Below are 18,342 nucleotides of genomic sequence, written 5' to 3'. Positions count from 1 at the left end.
CCAGATGTCCAGGCTGGTTTTCAACATGGTTGTGACACCCGAGAACACATTGCAAATTTGCACTGGATTCTTGAAAAAACACATGAATATCAAAAGGCCATTTATCTATGCTTTATTGATTATGCTAAAGCCCTTGACTGTGTTGAACACAAGAAGGGATGTCTTACATGAATTGGGAGGGTCATCCCACTTAACCCACCTCATCAGTTCATTGTACACCGACCAGGAGGCCACAGTACAAACAATATATGGAGACACTGATTCATTCAAGGTCAGCCAAGGAGTGAGACAGGGGTGTATCTTATCACCCTTTCTTTTTAACCTTTATGCAGAAGCTTAATCTGGCATAATCTACTATTGGAGTCAAAATTGGAGGTCGTACATCAATAATCTCCGCTATGCAGATGATACAACACTCCTTTCTGAATTGGAGTGTGATCTGAAGATCCTGATAAAGAGACTAAAAGAAGAAAGTGAAAAGACGGAACTATACCTAAATATCAAAAAGACCAAGATTATGACAACTACTGGCAGTAGCACCAAAGTCACGATTGACAACAAGAACATCAAATGTATTGATAATTTCAAGTTTCTTGGCTCTATGATCAATCAAAGTGGTGGATACAGCCATGAAATCAAACGGGAAATAACACTGGGCCAGAACACAATGTTAGGCATGCCAGCTAGTCAACGCTGTTGACTTCCCCATAACAACCTATGGATGCAAAAGCTGGACCCTGAAGAAGGAAGTCAGGAGGAGAATAGATGCTTTCGAATTATGATGTTGGAGACGAATGCTGCGAATACCATGGACAGCCAAAGTTACCACCAAGATAGTTTTAGAGAGGAGCAAACCAACTATGTCATTAGAAGGGAAGATATTACGGCTAAAGCTGACTTACTTTGGACACATCATGCGATCAAACATGCTAGAAAAATCATTAATGCTTGGCATGGTCAGTGGCAAAAGGAAACGTGGTCACCAAAGGACCCGCTGGCTCGACACGATCAAAGCCAATACAGGGATGACCATGAGCCAACTAAAAGAAGCAGTCAGAGACAGGGGCGCATGGTGAAGACTTTCCTATAGAATCGCCGAGGGTCGGACACGACTGAACGGATGACATCATCATCAAACTGTTTAATTCATATCAGTAACATTTTGAAGTCTGCAGTTTCTCATAGAATTCCTTTTGAGATGGGGAGCCAAGGAAGCTTGTAGCCAGACGCGGATGTTGGATTTTCGTAGGGCAAACTTTAATAAAATCAGAGACATGATGAGTGTCATACCATGGACGAGAATGCTGGAAGGGAAGGGAGCATGTGAAGGGTGGGCACTACTCAAACAAGAGCTATTGCATGCTCAATCAATGACTATTCCAGAAATACGAAAACACTGCAGGAGCTCTAAGAAGCCTATTTGGATGAACAGAGAACTTCAAGAGGAACTAAGAAAGAAAAGGAAAATGTTCAGGAAATGGAGGGAAGGACAGAGCTCTAAAGAAGAGTACCTACAGGTTACTAGGCACTGTAGATCAATCATCAGAAAGGCCAAAGCTGAGAGTGAGCTAAGATTGGCCAGGGAAGCCCATTGTAACAAGAAAAGATTTTTCGGTTATGTGAGGAGCAAACGTAAAGTAAAGGAGGCAATAGGCCCACTGTTGGGTGCGGATGGACAAACTCTAACGAAAGATGCAGAGAAAGCAGAAAGGCTTAGTGCCTATTTTACATCTGTTTTTTCCCACAGGTCAAAGTGTTTAGGCACATGTAGAGATGGCTGTAGCCAAAGGATAGTGTCTGGGTGGCAGGTTAACATGGATAGAGAGGTTGTCGAGAGGCATTTAGCTGCACTGGATGAGTTCAAATCCCCTGGTCCAGATGAAATGCACCCGAGAGTACTCAAAGAACTTTCCAGAGAACTTGCACAGCCCTTGTCCATCATCTTCGGAACCTCTTTAAGGACTGGAGATGTCCCGGAGGACTGGAAAAGAGCAAACGTTATTCCGATCTTCAAAAAAGGGAGGAAGGATGACCCGGGAAACTACAGACCAGTGAGTCTGACCTCTGTTGTGGGGAAGATAATGGAGCAGATATTAAAGGGAGCGATCTGCAAACATCTGGAGGACAATTTGGTGATCCAAGGAAGTCAGCATGGATTTGTCTCCAACAGGTCCTGCCAGACCAACCTAGTTTCCTTTTTTGACCAAGTAACAGGTTTGCTGGATCGGGGAAATTTGGTTGATGTCATTTACTTGGATTTTAGTAAAGCTTTTGACAAGGTTCCCCATGATGTTCTGATGGATAAGTTGAAGGACTGCAATCTGGATTTTCAGATAGTTAGGTGGATAGGGAATTGGTTAGAGAACCGCACTCAAAGAGTTGTTGTCAATGGTGTTTCATCAGACTGGAGAGAGGTGAGTAGCGGGGTACCTCAGGGTTCAGTGCTCGGCCCGGTACTTTTTAACATATTTATTAATGATCTAGATGAGGGGGTGGAGGGACTACTCATCAAGTTTGCAGATGACACCAAATTGGGAGGACTGGCAAATACTCCGGAAGATAGAGACAGAGTTCAACGAGATCTGAACATAATGGAAAAATGGGCAAATGAGAACAAGATGCAATTTAATAAAGATAAGTGTAAAGTTCTGCATCTGGGTCAGAAAAATGAAAAGCATGCCTACTGGATGGGAATACGCTTCTAGGTAGCACTGTGTGTGAACGAGACCTTGGGGTACTTGTGGATTGTAAACTAAACATGAGCAGGCAGAGTGATGCAGCGGTAAAAAAGGCAAATGCCATTTTGGGCTGTATCAACAGAGGCATCACATCAAAATCACAAGATGTCATAGTCCCATTGTATACGGCACTGGTCAGACCACACCTGGAGTACTGTGTGCAGTTCTGGAGGCCTCACTTCAAGAAGGACGTCGATAAAATTGAAAGGGTACAGAGGAGAGCGACGAAGATGATCTGGGGCCAAGGGACCAAGCCCTATGAAGATAGGTTGAGGGACTTGGAAATGTTCAGCCTGGAGAAAAGGAGGTTGAGAGGGGACATGATAGCCCTCTTTAAGTATTTGAAAGGTTGTCACTTGGAGGAGGGCAGGATGCTGTTTCTGCTGGCTGCAGAGGATAGGACACACAGTAATGGGTTTAAACGACAAGTACAACGATATAGGCTAGATATCAGGAAAAAGTTTTTCACAGTCAGAGTAGTTCAGCAGTGGAATAGGCTGCCTAAGGAGGTGGTGAGCGCCCCCTCACTGGAAGTCTTCAAGCAAAGGTTGGATACACACTTTTCTTGGATGCTTTAGGATGCTTAGGGCTAATCCTACGTTGAGCAGGGGGTTGGACTAGATGGCCTGTATCGCCCCTTCCAACTCTATGATTCTATGATTCTATGTTTCCTAGTGAAAGTTGTGTACCCACCAGAGTGAGAACCCTAAAACAAACAGAAGCCTCTTGCTTAAGGGGACTGAATTAACATTATGAACATATCTTAGTTGAATTGGGAAATATGAACCCTTCATGGATAGAACTGGGTGGTTTCCGGGATGAACAGGGGGCTATCTTGGCCTCAAACTCAAGGCTGTGGGCTAAAAAGCATTTTTTAAACTAAATAAAAAATCAAATTACATCTGACTTTCTTGTTTTTGTGTGTAAGGGCCCAAAAAAACTGGAAGTGGCCCCATGGATCGCTTACAATGTCTGGTTTCTAAATAGCTTATTTAATTATTATTACATGAAAGAAGCTTATGGAATTTTTGTTCAGCAACCCGCATTCACATTATGCAGCATTAAGTATGTTTAGATCAGTGTTCACTGCAGGAGATGTATAGATGGCTCTGTATTGTCTGAACAGACTAATGGTATAGCTTGCCTATTTACTTCTGGGCACAATTCAAAGTGCACATTTTATGTCAACAAACTAATACACCTGCAAAAAATTGCACTGTTAAAGCCCTACGTTGTGCAGGTCTAACATTTTTAAAGGACTATTTGATCTTATGAGTCTGTCCAACAATTAAGATCTTTTGCAGAGGATCTGCTCAGCGAACTCCCATGTTTAAAGGCAAGGCAAAACCTTTTTGGTAGTGACATTTCAGCTGCTGAACTTCTTCCTTTCTTTGTCTGGTGTTTGACCTCTCAAGACTTAGGGGACCGGTCAAATCATCCTCCTTCACGCAGGTTTTGGACTAATTTGTTATGTGTAATTGTTTTTGTTTTTCTTCTGTTCCCAGAGGACACAGCTCTGATGGATTGCTGATTATACCAGCAGTTCTTATAATGTTTGCTTGTTTATGGTATTGTAATGATTGTTTGTTTTTAGTTACTTTTCTTATGCTGCTCCCTTGTAAGCATTTTTGTAATTGTTTACAGATGGGAACTTGAATGAAATCTTGGCTGATAATAAGAGTTGCTATTTTTGTTGTAAACATTGTTACAGTAGACCTTATTTTTTGCCTCAATAGATATTTGGGTGATTATTTCCTGGAGCTGAGTTTCCCTAAATCAGGACACATTCCAATCCAGGGACTTGCCTGTGAACCTTAGCAATTATGCCTTGCTTTCCCTAGACAACTCAATGATCCCAAACTCCACCATCACTGTCACAGTCTAAAAGGCAGATTCTCCATCAGTTTTTATCCTAAGTTCAATGCTGTTGAGAAGAGGGTTGTCCCTGTGTTCTCACAGCATTGGGCTACACTTGTGCATTTCCCTGAGTTATCCCAGATTTTCTCAAACTCACATTGCTGTAAAGTTTTGGGGAAGATTTCAGCAGTGCCTGAATGGGGACCAAATCTGGATACTCCCATCTCACCTAGGTGTAAACTGCACGGAGCTTTTATTCCAATACCAGGTCGATTCAGTCCCTGCCGTCTAGAATGCGATTTCCATTTTGATTTTGGGCTATTTAAAATTTCCTTCTGCAGCAAGAAGGATTGATCCTTTATTGAACCTTTATTGTGCAATATCTTAGAGTGCTTTTAATGCTCAATATTTTTAGAATCGAATTGAGAAAGCAGACTGTTTTGAATCTGGGCTTTTCTGGACTGCAAGGCGAACAAACAGGTAAGCCCTAGAGGAGATCAGCCCTGACTGCTCCTTAGAAGGCCAGATCCTGAAGATGAAACTCAAATACTTTGGCCACCTCATGAGAAGGAAGGACTCCTAATGCTGGGAGTGATTGAGGACAAAAGAAGAAGGGGATGACAGAGAATGAGGTGGCTGGATGGAGTCACTGAAGCAGTAGATGCAAACTTAAATGGACTCTGGGGGAATGGTAGAGGACAGGAAGGCCTGGAGGATCGTTGTCCATGGGGTCGCGATAGGTCGGACATGACTTTGCACCTAACAACAACAACAAGAGAACCCCTGATTGGCCAAAGCTGATCATGTGACAAGCTTGCCTTAAAGGAGAAGCCCCTAATTTCTCTCAACTTCTGTTGGTCTTGGATTTTTTTCTCCCTCCTCCGCCTTCTTCTATCCTCTCTCCCCCTCCCCCTCCAGGAAAAGAAAGAGACTCCCTGCTTGGCTCTTCTCCCCCCCTTCAAGAAAAGAAAGAAAGAGGCTTGGCTCCCCTCCCCTTCTGAACTACCCTAACCTCATGCAGAACACTTTCCTGTTTCAATGGGGGGGGGAGGAAGACCTGAGTTCAAATCGATCTGAATTCAACAGGATTGACAATGGAATAGACAATGGAATAAACTAAGTAAGTGCAGATTCTGACCTACTTAGCGGTCATTTTCTCTGCCCCTCCAGCAGTCACTACTTTTAAAAAATAAACAACTGAACGTCTTTATGAAGATAGAACAATCTATGTAAGCTTTTTGGCATGTCCCTCCCTATCAGTTCTGTCTTTGTACTGCTTTAATTCCCCCTTGATTTCCGCATTTTTGTGCTGACTCCACAAGTGTGAAAAATGCAGAGGGAGGGCAGACATGCAGAAGAACTGTGCCCAAAGCCATTATGAGGCTTGTGAATTGAGTGCCAAGAAAATCAAGAGTAAGTTGAGCATATAGAAAAGGTCATGTTCCAGGGCCCAGAAAGATGTTTCTTGTCACCTTGGAGAGGTTCTGCCAAGAAGGAGTAGATAATGCCGGACTACATGGACTTAAAGAGCTGACTCATAGGAAACACTTTCTTATGTTTATGAGAGATGACGTGGGGTCTGACTTTCAAGCTAAGTGACCATAGTACTGCAGCCTGAAGAATCCCAGCTCCTGAGCTACAGAATTATAGCTAGAAATGATTTTTTTAAAATAAATGCATAAATAATCCAAGTGAAAAGGGCTCTCAAGGCAGCAAGCAACCAACTTAAAATATTTACAAAATTCCATGAAATATACTGACTTTGCAAAAGCTCCTTATTTTCTTAAGTAAAATAAGTATAAGTCTTTATTGTTTCCAGCCATAGGCCATTACAATGCAATCAATATCATATCAGTTGATATAAAAAAACAGTAAAAGAATTAGAACAATACATGCGGTAGTCCATAGATAATAAAAGACAATAAGAATTCAGGTTTCTAGCTCTTGGGTGGCGTAATTTTGGCTCGAATTTTCCTTGCTGCTAATGCAAATAGTGAAACATTATAACCAATTAGGGGGTTGGTACCCAATAATAAAAAGACCATTTTGTCCAAATTTGCAGGGAAGTTCTGGCCACTCAAAAATTTCTCAATATATTTGATTCTTGGCTCCTCAAATAAAATGGCATTTCACTTTTGCACAAAATGAGTAAGTTTCTAGACCTCATGGATGTAAAAAAAAACCCAGAAGTTTCAATTCATGGATTGTAAGCACCAAACAGAGACAATGGCTGGGTGCCTGCTTGCTCTGAAGTCTTTCTGAGAGGGATGCCCTTCCCTTTAATACCCCTCCCTTAGGGTCCCATCTGACATGACTTTTCTGGCTCTGATGACGCTCCTGGGGTATACAGGAGATCTGCTGCTTTTGCTGCTTATTCACTATCTCGTGTAATAATATAATAATAATAATTATCGAAAATAAAATTTCTGTTGGTAAAAAGAGCCTGCTTAGGGAAGCAGTTAAGAGCAGTAGCCTCTGATCCGGAGACCCAAGTTTGCTTCCCCCCTCCTCCGCATGAAGCCTGCTGGGTGACCTTGGGCCAGTCACCATTCTCTTGGCACTCTCTCAGTCTCACCTACCTCACAAGGGGGTTGATGTGGGGAGAGGAAGGGTAGGCGATTGTATGCCGCTTTGAGTCTCCCTTCGGCTCGTGCAAAGCGGCGTACAAAGTGCGAGCTCTTTCTCTCTCTCACCTGTTCCAGCGGGCTACTTTGCGGCGGTAGTAGCGCAGCGCCTCCTGCCTGCCGAGCAGCTTCTCCGCCGACCGCTCGGGGGCGCCGTAGAGGGCGTGTGCGAAGAGCCGTCGCAGCTTGGATCGGTAAGGCGGACTGGTTCCCCCGGCTCGGGTCTTCTCCGCGCTGTCTGGCGGCGGCGGCGGCGGCTGGAGGCGAGAGCCAGGAGCGCCTTCTTCCGGGCAGGAGCAAGCCCCCGACTGGCCCGCTTCATCCCCAGCCAGCCGCTGCCGCACTTGGGGCCAGAGGTGGAAGTAGACGTCTGCGCCCAACAGTGCCCCGAGCACCAGCAGGATGAGCAGCCGGTCGCGGCGGATCCACAGCATGGCCAGCCCGGCCGGGGCCACGATCCTGGCTCGCGGGGGAAGCCTGCTGCAGCCCAGGAGCAGGGAGACCGGCAGGGCACGGGGCACGGGGCAGGTGGGGCCCCGCCAGGTAGATCAGCCCAAGCGGCGCCTCTGCCCTGGGCCCGGGAAGAGCGCAGCTCCCGAGGGCGGCGAGAGGAATCGAGGCGTGCCGGCTGGCTACACCTTTGCCAAATCGCCTCTCCCGATCTGCCCTCCCCCGGCAGGCAGTGACGGCTGGATGGATCTGCTCGGGATCGGGAAAGGGAAGGGGGGGGGGAGGAAAAGAGGCACCAGCAGTACCTACCCTCCTACTCCTCCTCCTCCCCCCCCCCTCCGGGCTTAGTTCAGGGCCGGCGGCGGTTCAGGGCCTCCGGAACTCGCCCCTGCCGCGGGGCTGCCAATTTCTCCAGCACCTTCCCTTGCCCGGCCCAAAGAGCTGGCGAAGTGGCCGGGCAGCTTCGGGGCAGAGAGCGAGAATGTGCGCGGCGTCCGTAGACGGCAGGGAGGGGGGACGGGGGAGAAAACGCCGAGCCACCAGAAACGGCGCCGAGTTGCCTACGAGCATACGGTAGGAAGGCTAGCCCCGAAAAGGATCCGGCCAGAAATTATAGTTCTGGCTGCTGGACGAACGGGCGAGCCTTCTCACCAGCCGGGACTGCCCCCGCTTACGTTTGAAAACCACCCGAGAGCTCCAGATTTAGTTATTTGTTTCATTTATTTGGAACATTTTATGCGGCCTCTCTGGGAAACCTGTCTGAGGCAGCTTTCAAAATAAAAAACAATGCAAGTACAATATTATTAAAAGCTTATTACATAAAACCCAGTATTAGAAACCCGGTCCATGAATTTTGCACTTTGCTTTTAAAAAATCAAGCAAGTTTCTAGCTCTCGTGATGGAATAAATATATTTTTAAAGTTTCTATCGTGGACCTCCCCTAGAAGACGGATGGATGGTGTATTTGAAATCTCTCCAACTGGCAACAGAATCCCTTATTATACAAGCCAGAACCTGCGGGGACTTGCAGGAAGCATCTCATCCCCCCCCCCCCCATTATTTCTTCTTGCCCTTTGCTGAAAACACCCATGTGCCCTTTTCCTGCTTCCTCCCTTCTTCCTAGGGCTGCAGACCCTCAGGTGGGTCCTGGAATGATGACAGATCTCTCAGCTACAGACATAAGCTCCCTTTGGATTGCCAGCCCTGCTGGGAAATTCCTGGAGATTGGGGGCTGGAGCCTTGGAAAGGGGAAGGGAACAGCCTTAGTAGGGCATAATGCCATGGAGTCCGCCCTCCAAAGCAGTCGTTTTCTTCAGGTGAACTGATCTCTGTAATCTAGAGAGCAGCTGTAATTCTGGATGATCTCCAGCCTCCCCGTCCCCCCACTGGCAACTCTAGTTCCCCTGGAGGAAATGGCTGCTTTGGAGGGTAGCATCTCTGGCATTATGCGGTCTCTCCCCTCAAGAAGAAGGAGGAGGAGGAGGAGAAAGAGGAGTTGGTTTTTATACCCTGCTTTTCACTGCCCAAAGAAGTCTCAAAGCACCTTACAATCACTTTCCTGCCTCTTCTCACAACAGACACCCTGTGATGTAGGTGAGCCTGAGAGAGCTCTGACAGAACTGCTTAGTCAGAAAACCACTATCAGGGCTGTAATGAGGTTCTAGTCTCACATATCCAGGAATTCCCTAATCTGGAGGTGGCAGCCCTACAACCTTCCCACTTTACAGACAACTAACCTTTGTTTACCTCTGTATTAAGTTCTCTCCTCCCCCCCCCATAAAATCCCTTTAGTTAGGAAAAATTTTTGCTTAGTTGTGTGGTGACTGGGAAGGCCCATGTGTATGTTAGGGAACTCCCCAAAACTAGTGGGGTTGGCACCTCACTTTCCCCCCTTCCTCACTCTTACCTCTTTCTCTTCCTTCCCTTGACATCCCTCACATCCTCTCCCATTTCCCTGCCTCATTATCTCCTCAGCCATTCACCCACCTACCTTTTATCTATCTCCCATCTTCAAATATTTTTGTTAGTTTAGTTTATTAAATTTATAATGCACCACTCTCAGGCAGCCGGCTTGAGGCAGGTCACATCAGAAAAAAGTAACAAAACACAAGACAACCCCCCTCATCCCCCCCTTCCTGTAAAGCAGTGGATTACATATGCCACCTCAGGTCTCAAGGTGGAGTATTCAGAGGAGGGACCCAGCCGATGTTCTACCACCTGGCCTCAACCAAATGCCTGGTGGAAGACCTGGGTGTTATTGGCATATTGATGGTAACCCAGTCCAAAATTCCGGACCAGCTGGGACAGAGGGTGCATATAGATGTTAAACAACATGGGAGAGAGGACCGCCCCTTCCGGGACTCCACACCAAATTTGGTAACTGCGTGATTGCTCCTCTCACACTGCAACCCTCTCTGTGTACAGTATTGGAGGAAGGAAACAAGCCATTGCAAGGCTGTCCCTCATATTCCAGCCCTGGCAAGGTGGTGGGTAACAACTCATGGCCAACGTCATAAAATGCTGCTGACTGATCTAGCAGCATGGAGCACCACCCTGCCCCATCCAGCTGGTACTGCTAATTATTTACTTACTTTATTTAAACCCCACCTTTCTCCCCAGTGGGGACAAAGCAGCTTACGTTATTGTCCTCTCCTTTTTATCCTCACAACAACCCTGTGAGGTACGTTAGGCTGAAAGTATGCGACTGGTCCAAAATCACACAGTGAATTTCCGTGATAAGATGGGGTTTTTAACTTGGTTCTTCCAGATCCTACTCTGAAGCTCTAACTGTTCCATTATACTGGCTTTCATAAGGTGGCTGGTTACTGTCGAACAACAGCAAGCAGCCAAGTTTAGTTGAGTCACATTAACTGGGTAGGATCAAGTCACCTAAAGGTTGGTGCCAGGCTGAGGGTTGCCAGCCTCCAGGTGAAACCTGGAAATATCCTGGAATTGCAACTGAACTTCAGACAACAGGTCTGTCTCCCTGGAGGAAATGGATGTTTTAATGGTGGACTCTATGGCGTATCCCACTGAAACCGCTCCCCGCTCCAAGCTCCACCACAAAATCTCCAGGAATGGCACCATAGTGTGCAGTTTGCAGCCCAACCCAATCTCTGCCTGTGAGTTGGAGCCCTGGAGGGCTTGTACCAGTCTTTGGATGACTCCACAGGTTGAGGAGTTGCACCTCGCCTTGAGTTACTCTTGATAAAAGGAGCCAGAAAAGGGGAAACCAGTGTGGAGGTAACTTGTCTATAACTCTTATGTGCTGTGCTTTAGATTTCTGTGTGCTTTGACCTTCTGGACTGTGACCTGGCTTGTGTTCTTTGAATCTGCTCTTCTGATTTGACACTTGGACTTTTGACCAGCAGTGCTTTGACTCTGGACTGTTTTTGGACTACCTCTTGCCCCAGGTGCCTTCCTGAACCATGACACCTTCAATATTGTGGTTGCCTAGCAACAGTCACTCAGGGAATCTGTTGTTTAAAGCTACAGGTGCTCCTTTTACCATTTTTAGGTCCCCCTTCGAATGTCTTTAAAAAAAAAAGATTTCAGGTTGTTTTTTTTTTTGTTGCAAACTTGTGCTCCTTTTCAGGTTTATTAAAAGATCGGTCACGCCCATTCACAGCTCCAGTCACCAGATTTAAGTATCCTCAGATTTGGCTGAATTTGCTAGTAGTATATAGACAAGAGGGAATCTCCAGGTGGGAGATAGCTCATTTCCCCTTCCTCCGCTATTTCCTCTTTCCCTTTCCTGAAAGCTCCTATTGCCTATTCCTTTTCCTGTTTCCTTCTCTTCTAGGATTGCCAACCTCCAGGTGGAACCTGGAGATCTCTTAGATTCACAAGAAATCTCCCAACTGCAGAGACTAGTTCTACCCTAGGTTGCCTGCTCCAGGTTGGGAAATACCTGGAGAATTAGGTGTGGAGCTTTGGGAAGGGAAATTAACTTTTAACAATTAATTAAAATTCATTTTAAACTAGATAGCTGAAGTAATCTGCTCAAACTAATACACTTATTCAAAGCCCTATGCTTATTTTAGTCCCAATAATTTATGAAATGTTAGGCCAGCTTTTCTTAATTCTAGTTGCCACCCAAGCATACCTGGCAATCTTACTTATTAGTTCACTGTTGGTATCTGACAAGACTAGTTTTAGTCAATATTTTCTCTGGACATGTGGTCACTCAGTGAGAATTGAAGCTAATGATCCTACTCAAATGTGATAGTACAGTTTACGCTTGAATAGTACATGTTCAGTTGAATCTGTTTGAGCTTCATTACAAATACAATTACACTCTATTGTTAAGGATCTATTATATTTCACTTCCAAGTGTTTAGAGGGTAAAGCATTATAGTATAACAAGGTAAAAAATCTATGTTCACAATTAGTAATGTTGAAAAGGTAGGGCATCCTGACATTGCTTTTAAGAAGTTCTTTCCTGTAAAGGGGATTGAGAATCAGATTGGGATCATGTTGCTTTTTCACCTCTATGACCCTAGTCTTGACCAGCTCTTTTGCCTCTTGTGGCGCAGGGTGGTAAGGCAGCAGACATGCAGTCTGAAGCTCTGCCCATGAGGCTGGGAGTTCGATCCCAGCAGCCTGCTCAAGGTTGACTCAGCCTTCCAGCCTTCCGAGGTTGGTAAAATGAGTACCCAGCTTGCTGGGGGGTAAACGGTAATGACTGGGGAAGGCACTGGCAAACCACCCCGTATTGAGTCTGCCATGAAAACGCTAGAGGGCGTCACCCCAAGGGTCAGACATGACTCGGTGCTTGCACAGGGGATACCTTTACCTTTACCTTAATCCATAGCCAAAACAGCTTGAGATGAAAGACCATAATAACCTTTTTTTGTTAAAGCCATTTACCAGGGCACAACAAAGAAGTCAACCAGTATTATCAGTGAGATGTTTGTTGCTGATATTTTGTGGATGGCAGGGTTTTAAAAATAGCTGAAGATGTCATTGATATAGAAATTAAATAAAAGAGGAGCTAGGACACAGTCTTGTTTGACTCCCTTCCCTGTATGGATTAATTCTAAAAGATGACCTTGAAGACTGCGTTTAACTCTCCTAGCTTCACATGTAGGGCTTTAGCAGAAAAATTAACCTATCAATAGTTGTCCGTTCTAGTTTAGTCCATAGAATGTCTCTTGAGATAGAATTGAATGCAATTTTGAGGTCGATAAAAGACATATATAGAGAAGCTGTTTCCCTTGAGTACTTTGCTATAAGGTCATCAACCATCACCCAGTGATCTAATGTGGAATATTCCTTCCTAAAGCCCCCTTGCTCTTCAGCTAAGATGTTATTTTGCTCCTTTTATCAGTATTGGATTTTAAAGAAAGCCCAGTGTATTTGTAATTGGATTTCACATTTTTAAGCAAATCATACAAATCTGGAGAAAAAAAATCAAGGACTTCAGGATGTAAAGGTCTAAATGAGAAATAAATTGCAGGTAGCTTTATTTGTACCTTAGGAGGAAGGAAACCAGAAGCAACGGTTAGGTATTACCTTTATGTGTCTCTGCCACTAAAGGCCTTACTCTTCTGGGGTGGGGGGGAGGTTAACAGAATGTCACTAAAGGCTTGATTATAAAACTTGGAATTTGCATTTTAAGACGTACATGACGGAGAAGCAAAAATTCAGATTACCGTGAGGTCTTATTTCAGGGGGTTTTTTTTGGGGGGGGAGAGGGGAGATTTGGTGGAGAAAGAGGCTAAAGATGACATGAAATTAGCATCACAGAAGAAGAAAGGAAAACATAGATCACATAATTTTAAAACATCATAGAGTAAAATGTTTAGATTTCTGTTTTCCTCTTAACCTCAGTTTTGCAAGTTTAATGTTCAAGAAGAAGACGAAGGATGATGATGACGACAACGAAGAACAACAACGAAGAAGAGTTGGTTCTTATATGCCGCTTTTCTCTACCCTAAGGAATCTCAAAGCGGCTTACATTCGCCTTCCCTTTCCTCTCCTCACAACAGACACCCTGTGGGGTGGGTGAGGCTGGGAGAGCCCTGATATCACTGCTCGGTCAGAACAGTTTTATCAGTGCCATGGCAAGCCCAAGGTCACCCAGCTGGCTGCATGTAGGGGAGTGCAGAATCAAACCCGGCATGCCAGATTAGAAGTCTGCACTCCTAACCACTACACCAAACTGGCTCTCAATGGCTGAACATGTTCAGTAACTGAAGATCTATTCCACAGCGTACATGTCAATAACCTTTTTGAGTTTTCTGGCACTTTTGATATCTAGGCTCAGAGGGGTGTGTACAACTACAAAGGGGCTGCCACAGGAAGCGGAAACAACCATACAATGTCAGGTAGTGGGATTATGTATAACTCTAACAGTACATCTTCAACATTTCAGACAGAAGTTCTGGTTAACAATATGCCTTTTAAAAATAACACATTTTGCTTACATAAAGCTTACTTTCAGTTATGCAGTGAAGATCCTTATCATTGATGGCAGTTGCTGCTAAAGCAATGTTCTTAAAATCTGCCCAGCTAGTCAGAACTTCAGTGGCTAATCACTTTAAGCAGAAGCCTCCAAGCTAGCTCACCCAGGTCCAGCTGCTTCCTACTGTTAAACATCAGGCACATCATGAAAGCCGGTGTTGGGGTGGGGTTAGTGTTTCACACTAAGATCTCACATTCTCATTCTACTGTGCAAACTCACTGGGTGATCTTGGGCCTGTCATAATTTACCTCACAGGTAGGGTGAACATCTACAGCATTGGTATGCTTTATCTGGGCTTGGCCAGCCCACTGACAGAAGGGCTGAGCTGAGCCTACCCAAGTCATTCGAAAGGCAGGGGAGGCAGTGCCCTGGACAACATGAGGTGGGAGAGATGAAAACCAGCCTACCTGAAATGTATGTGAAGTAAGCCAGGAAAATGGCACCTAGCTCACATGAGACCTGCACCAAGTGAGGTGGCATCTGGTTTATTTCAGTGTTCAATCTGTAGCATTATAGCTGCAAGTAAACAGGAAGTGAATAATTAAAGTGAAAGCAGTGCTTTTAAAAAGGGGAAAGATTACACCAACCTTTTTCAAACTTTTGAATGTGGAGGAACCTCTGAAATAGTCAGTCAGTCAGTCAGTAACCTTTTATTGGCATAAAATGTATAAGACATATAAAAGTAGGGTTTAAAATTTCAACAAAATAGTAAAATGGGGTTACATAACCAAACAGATCTTAAAATGATTAAATAAACTATAAAAGATAAAATACAAGGTAGGCAGCATATTATAAAAGCATCTTAGTTAAAACTCTGGCAACTAAAATGGTTATCTCTGGGTCTTTGTCAGAGAGCAGAAATTGCAAGGTCATAGATTTACTTACAGAAGGCTTGTTTCCCAGCAAGGCAACAAAGCTGTCATCCCGACACTGCTCATATAAGGGGCAATCTAACAAAATGTGTGAGACAGAGTCAGGGCAACCAGAACCACACGGACAGAGTCTCGCATGGTATGGGATATGGTGGAATCTTCCCTCTAAGACCTTTGAGGGGAAAGCATTCATTCGTGCCAGGAGAAAAGCTCTTCTCAGGGGTGGGACATCAAGGAGATGCAAATATGTAGGCATAATATTTCTCTGCATAATGATGCCAAAGAATGCTGCTGAGCAGACTCGAGGCTGGGTAGGTATGAGTTCCTGCTGCTCATGGTCTAATATTCTCTGTTTAATAATCCGGAAGATACATTTTTCTTCCACCTCTGAAATAAATTTTTCAGATTCAAGGACTTGTGGAAGTGATGTCAGCTGGCCACACCTCCATGACACGCCCCCCAGAAGTGGCATAACCATCCACACTCTTCGCCCTTCTTTCACTCCCTCCCCCTACCTTTACTATGACTACAGTGGCTTTGTCTCATGTAGGCCAGAAAGAAGGACAGGAGCTGAGAAGACAGCCTGAATCACCCTTACTATGCCACAACTGACTCCCCACTTTGATTTTTACATCCATGGCCTACCCACCAAGCCTTCCAGATGGAGGCAGCCAGTTCCCTAGCTTGTGGCCAAGTCCATTTAGGCAGGAGGGGGAAAGTTGTGGATCCATTCTGGAGCCACTGTGGACCCCCAGGGGTCTATAGACCCCTGGTTGGGAATCCCTGAGTTACACAGTAATATTGGGATACCTCAGTAGTACTTTGTTAGTTGCTGCTGTGGCTGGCACTGCAGTTATGTTTTGACATAAACATGGTCTGAAAAAATAGAAGAAAGAATATGGAAAATACTGAAAGGCAACGTTAGCAATGATGCCATCTGGATTCTCAGGAACTACTGAGTGAACAAATTATGTCTGTTCCAAATTAATTGTCTCGTCTGGGAGCGACTACTGCAGAGATAATTGTAGATTTAAATATGTTCCAATATTTATAACATAAACTGAAAAACTAAATTTGGATTTAACATTACATATTTCTGGGCTACAGTACATAGTTTAATGTGATTCGGAAGTCAACTGCTTCTGTTAACAATTGCTCTATGGTCAAAATAAATGCAATTGAAAAGAATAACACATTGTGTACTGTATTATGACAACAGGAAAAGCTAAACCTTTTAAAGGCTGCAAGCACCTTTGGAATTCTTGCATGGCATTATGGACGCAGCAACAAAATGGTTGCTACAAAATGGCTGCCACAGGAGTTGAGGCCAGCCACAAAATGATTGCCACAGCTTAACTGGAGTCGCACAGTGTATATCCTTGTGCTGTGGTGGTAGTTGCTGTCCAAGCAACATCTTAAAAAAAAAATCTGTGCAGCCAATCAAATCTCCAGTAGTCAATCAGAAGCTATGCTGGGCAAAAGCTCTACTTGGCCCCACCCACTAAAAACACTTGGCAAGAACCAGAAAAGGTGTTAACAGGCACTCATGGGCACCCCTGAGCTAAAACCTGATGGAGAGTTACTCCATTCTAAGGCTGTTGATTTCTAATGAGCTTGGACTGGAGTAAATCTGCATGAAACTGAGCAAGGGATTGGACTAGATGTCCTGTATGACTCCTCTCAGCTCTTATGATTCTATGAGAATTGCCATGTATGCCAAAATCAAACAAAAAAGTCTCCACTCTGTGGCAGGATACAACAATATGAGGAGACCAACAGATCTCCTCAGAAAGGGAGTTCCAGGGTTTTGGTGCCACAACTTCGAAGGCCCTTTCTCAGATTGCTACACGTCTAACCTCGAATAGCTGGCACGTGAAGCAGGGCCTCTGAAGATGTCTGGAGTGGATGGATGGGCTCATATTTAGACAACTGCTTCATTAAGCAAAGAATTTCAGCACATCAAAAACAATCAAAGTTTCTGATTATTGCAGCTGTTCAGACCAAAGGTAATCTGCAACTTCTGTAACTGTTCAAACTAAGTTAATCAGGTCTTGTTGATCACATAAAAAAACTTTGAGGCTTTTTTGGGAAATGAAGACCATGCAGGAAAGTGTATGTTGTTTCTGTGGTGTCTGTGGACATGAAAAGACGTTGAGCTTGGGATTGGAGACTGAGATCCTGAACTCTTGCTAAGGATTCACTGGTCATGGTCTTGCATCCAATGTGACAGACTTATGGACCAATCATGGGCCTCCATTAACAGCCAATGGCATGGCAGGAGGCTCAAGAATGTATATAAGTTCCACAGTTCGGGTTGTTGTTGTTGTTCAGTGTTTTCTTGTTCTAGTAAAGTCGCTGGTTGTTGGTGTCCATATCTTACTGAACCCACAAATTTAATTGTTTCCTTCCTTTATACTTGCATATATGTTAAAATAAGATTATTTTATGTCCCATTGATCAATGTGATAAAAATATTTTAAATAAATTGTTGAATTTATTTTAATTAAATTGTTATTTTAAATTGTTCAATAAATTGTTTTAAATAAATTGTTTACTATATAAAATAATGCTGACAGTAAAGTTAGAAATAATAAATTATGTTATTGCTGATCTAAAATTTGAACTTTGAAATGTAGACAGTGGAGGAGTGTTTTCACTTACACTTCAAGCACTTCTGCTTCTGAGATGGGTTCTAGACCACTCAGGGCTGGAGTTAGGGAATCAACACCATTGCGCAGCTGGTGGGGCCTAAGGAATAAACTAGTAGCCATCACTTCATGGCACTGAATTCTACAGGTTAATTACTCTTTAAGTAATTTTTTATTTGTCCAGAATCTACTGTCCATCAATGCCATCAATATTTGTAAGTTGTAGTCACAATTTGCATTTCTCCAGCACTCGGCTCAATTCCTTTGCCCATCTCCTCTTGGTCTTGTCTGAGAGGGTGGGATCCATAGAAATAACCTTAGCTACTTTGGACACCTTCCATCCCACTTGAACCAGAACTGGATATCCTGCCTCTGTTATCCCTGACTGAAGGAGAAAGGCATGATGTGTAGAAAATGTCTGTGAAGAAATGCATTTTCTCTGTGGAGGTTTGAATTGAGCATTCTCAAAGTCACAGTTTTTAAAAGGTTCAGATTGGGGCCTGGCCATTTTTTGATGTGGCATATGGTATAAAAATGATAGGGAAGAGATGGGTGGAAGAAGCAAAAACAGGGGACTTTGAGGCTTTATTCCAATTTTATCCCAACCCCACCTAGGAACTAAAATGTCTAGTAGAGGCCAAAAAGTCTAAAGATACTGCTAAATAATCAGAAATTGCAGATTAGCTG

The 18,342-nt window shown here is 44.2% G+C and overlaps 1 protein-coding gene across 1 annotated transcript in view; it reads right to left on the bottom strand.

Annotated features, from left to right (window-relative positions):
- Window positions 1-8,183, bottom strand: part of FAM20A (FAM20A golgi associated secretory pathway pseudokinase) — a 58,654-nt gene extending 50,471 nt beyond the window's left edge. Inside the window, exon 1 of the mRNA XM_077328356.1 lies at window positions 7,289-8,183. Coding sequence (XP_077184471.1) covers window positions 7,289-7,653 — 365 coding nt within the window. The 5' untranslated portion in view covers window positions 7,654-8,183. The remainder of the gene's footprint in view (window positions 1-7,288) is intronic.
- Window positions 8,184-18,342: the final 10,159 nt, after the last annotated feature.

Source organism: Paroedura picta, chromosome 3 (assembly GCF_049243985.1).
Source record: "Paroedura picta isolate Pp20150507F chromosome 3, Ppicta_v3.0, whole genome shotgun sequence".
Taxonomy (NCBI): Eukaryota; Metazoa; Chordata; class Lepidosauria; order Squamata; family Gekkonidae; genus Paroedura; species Paroedura picta.
This window is presented reverse-complemented; position numbering and strand designations above follow the sequence as displayed.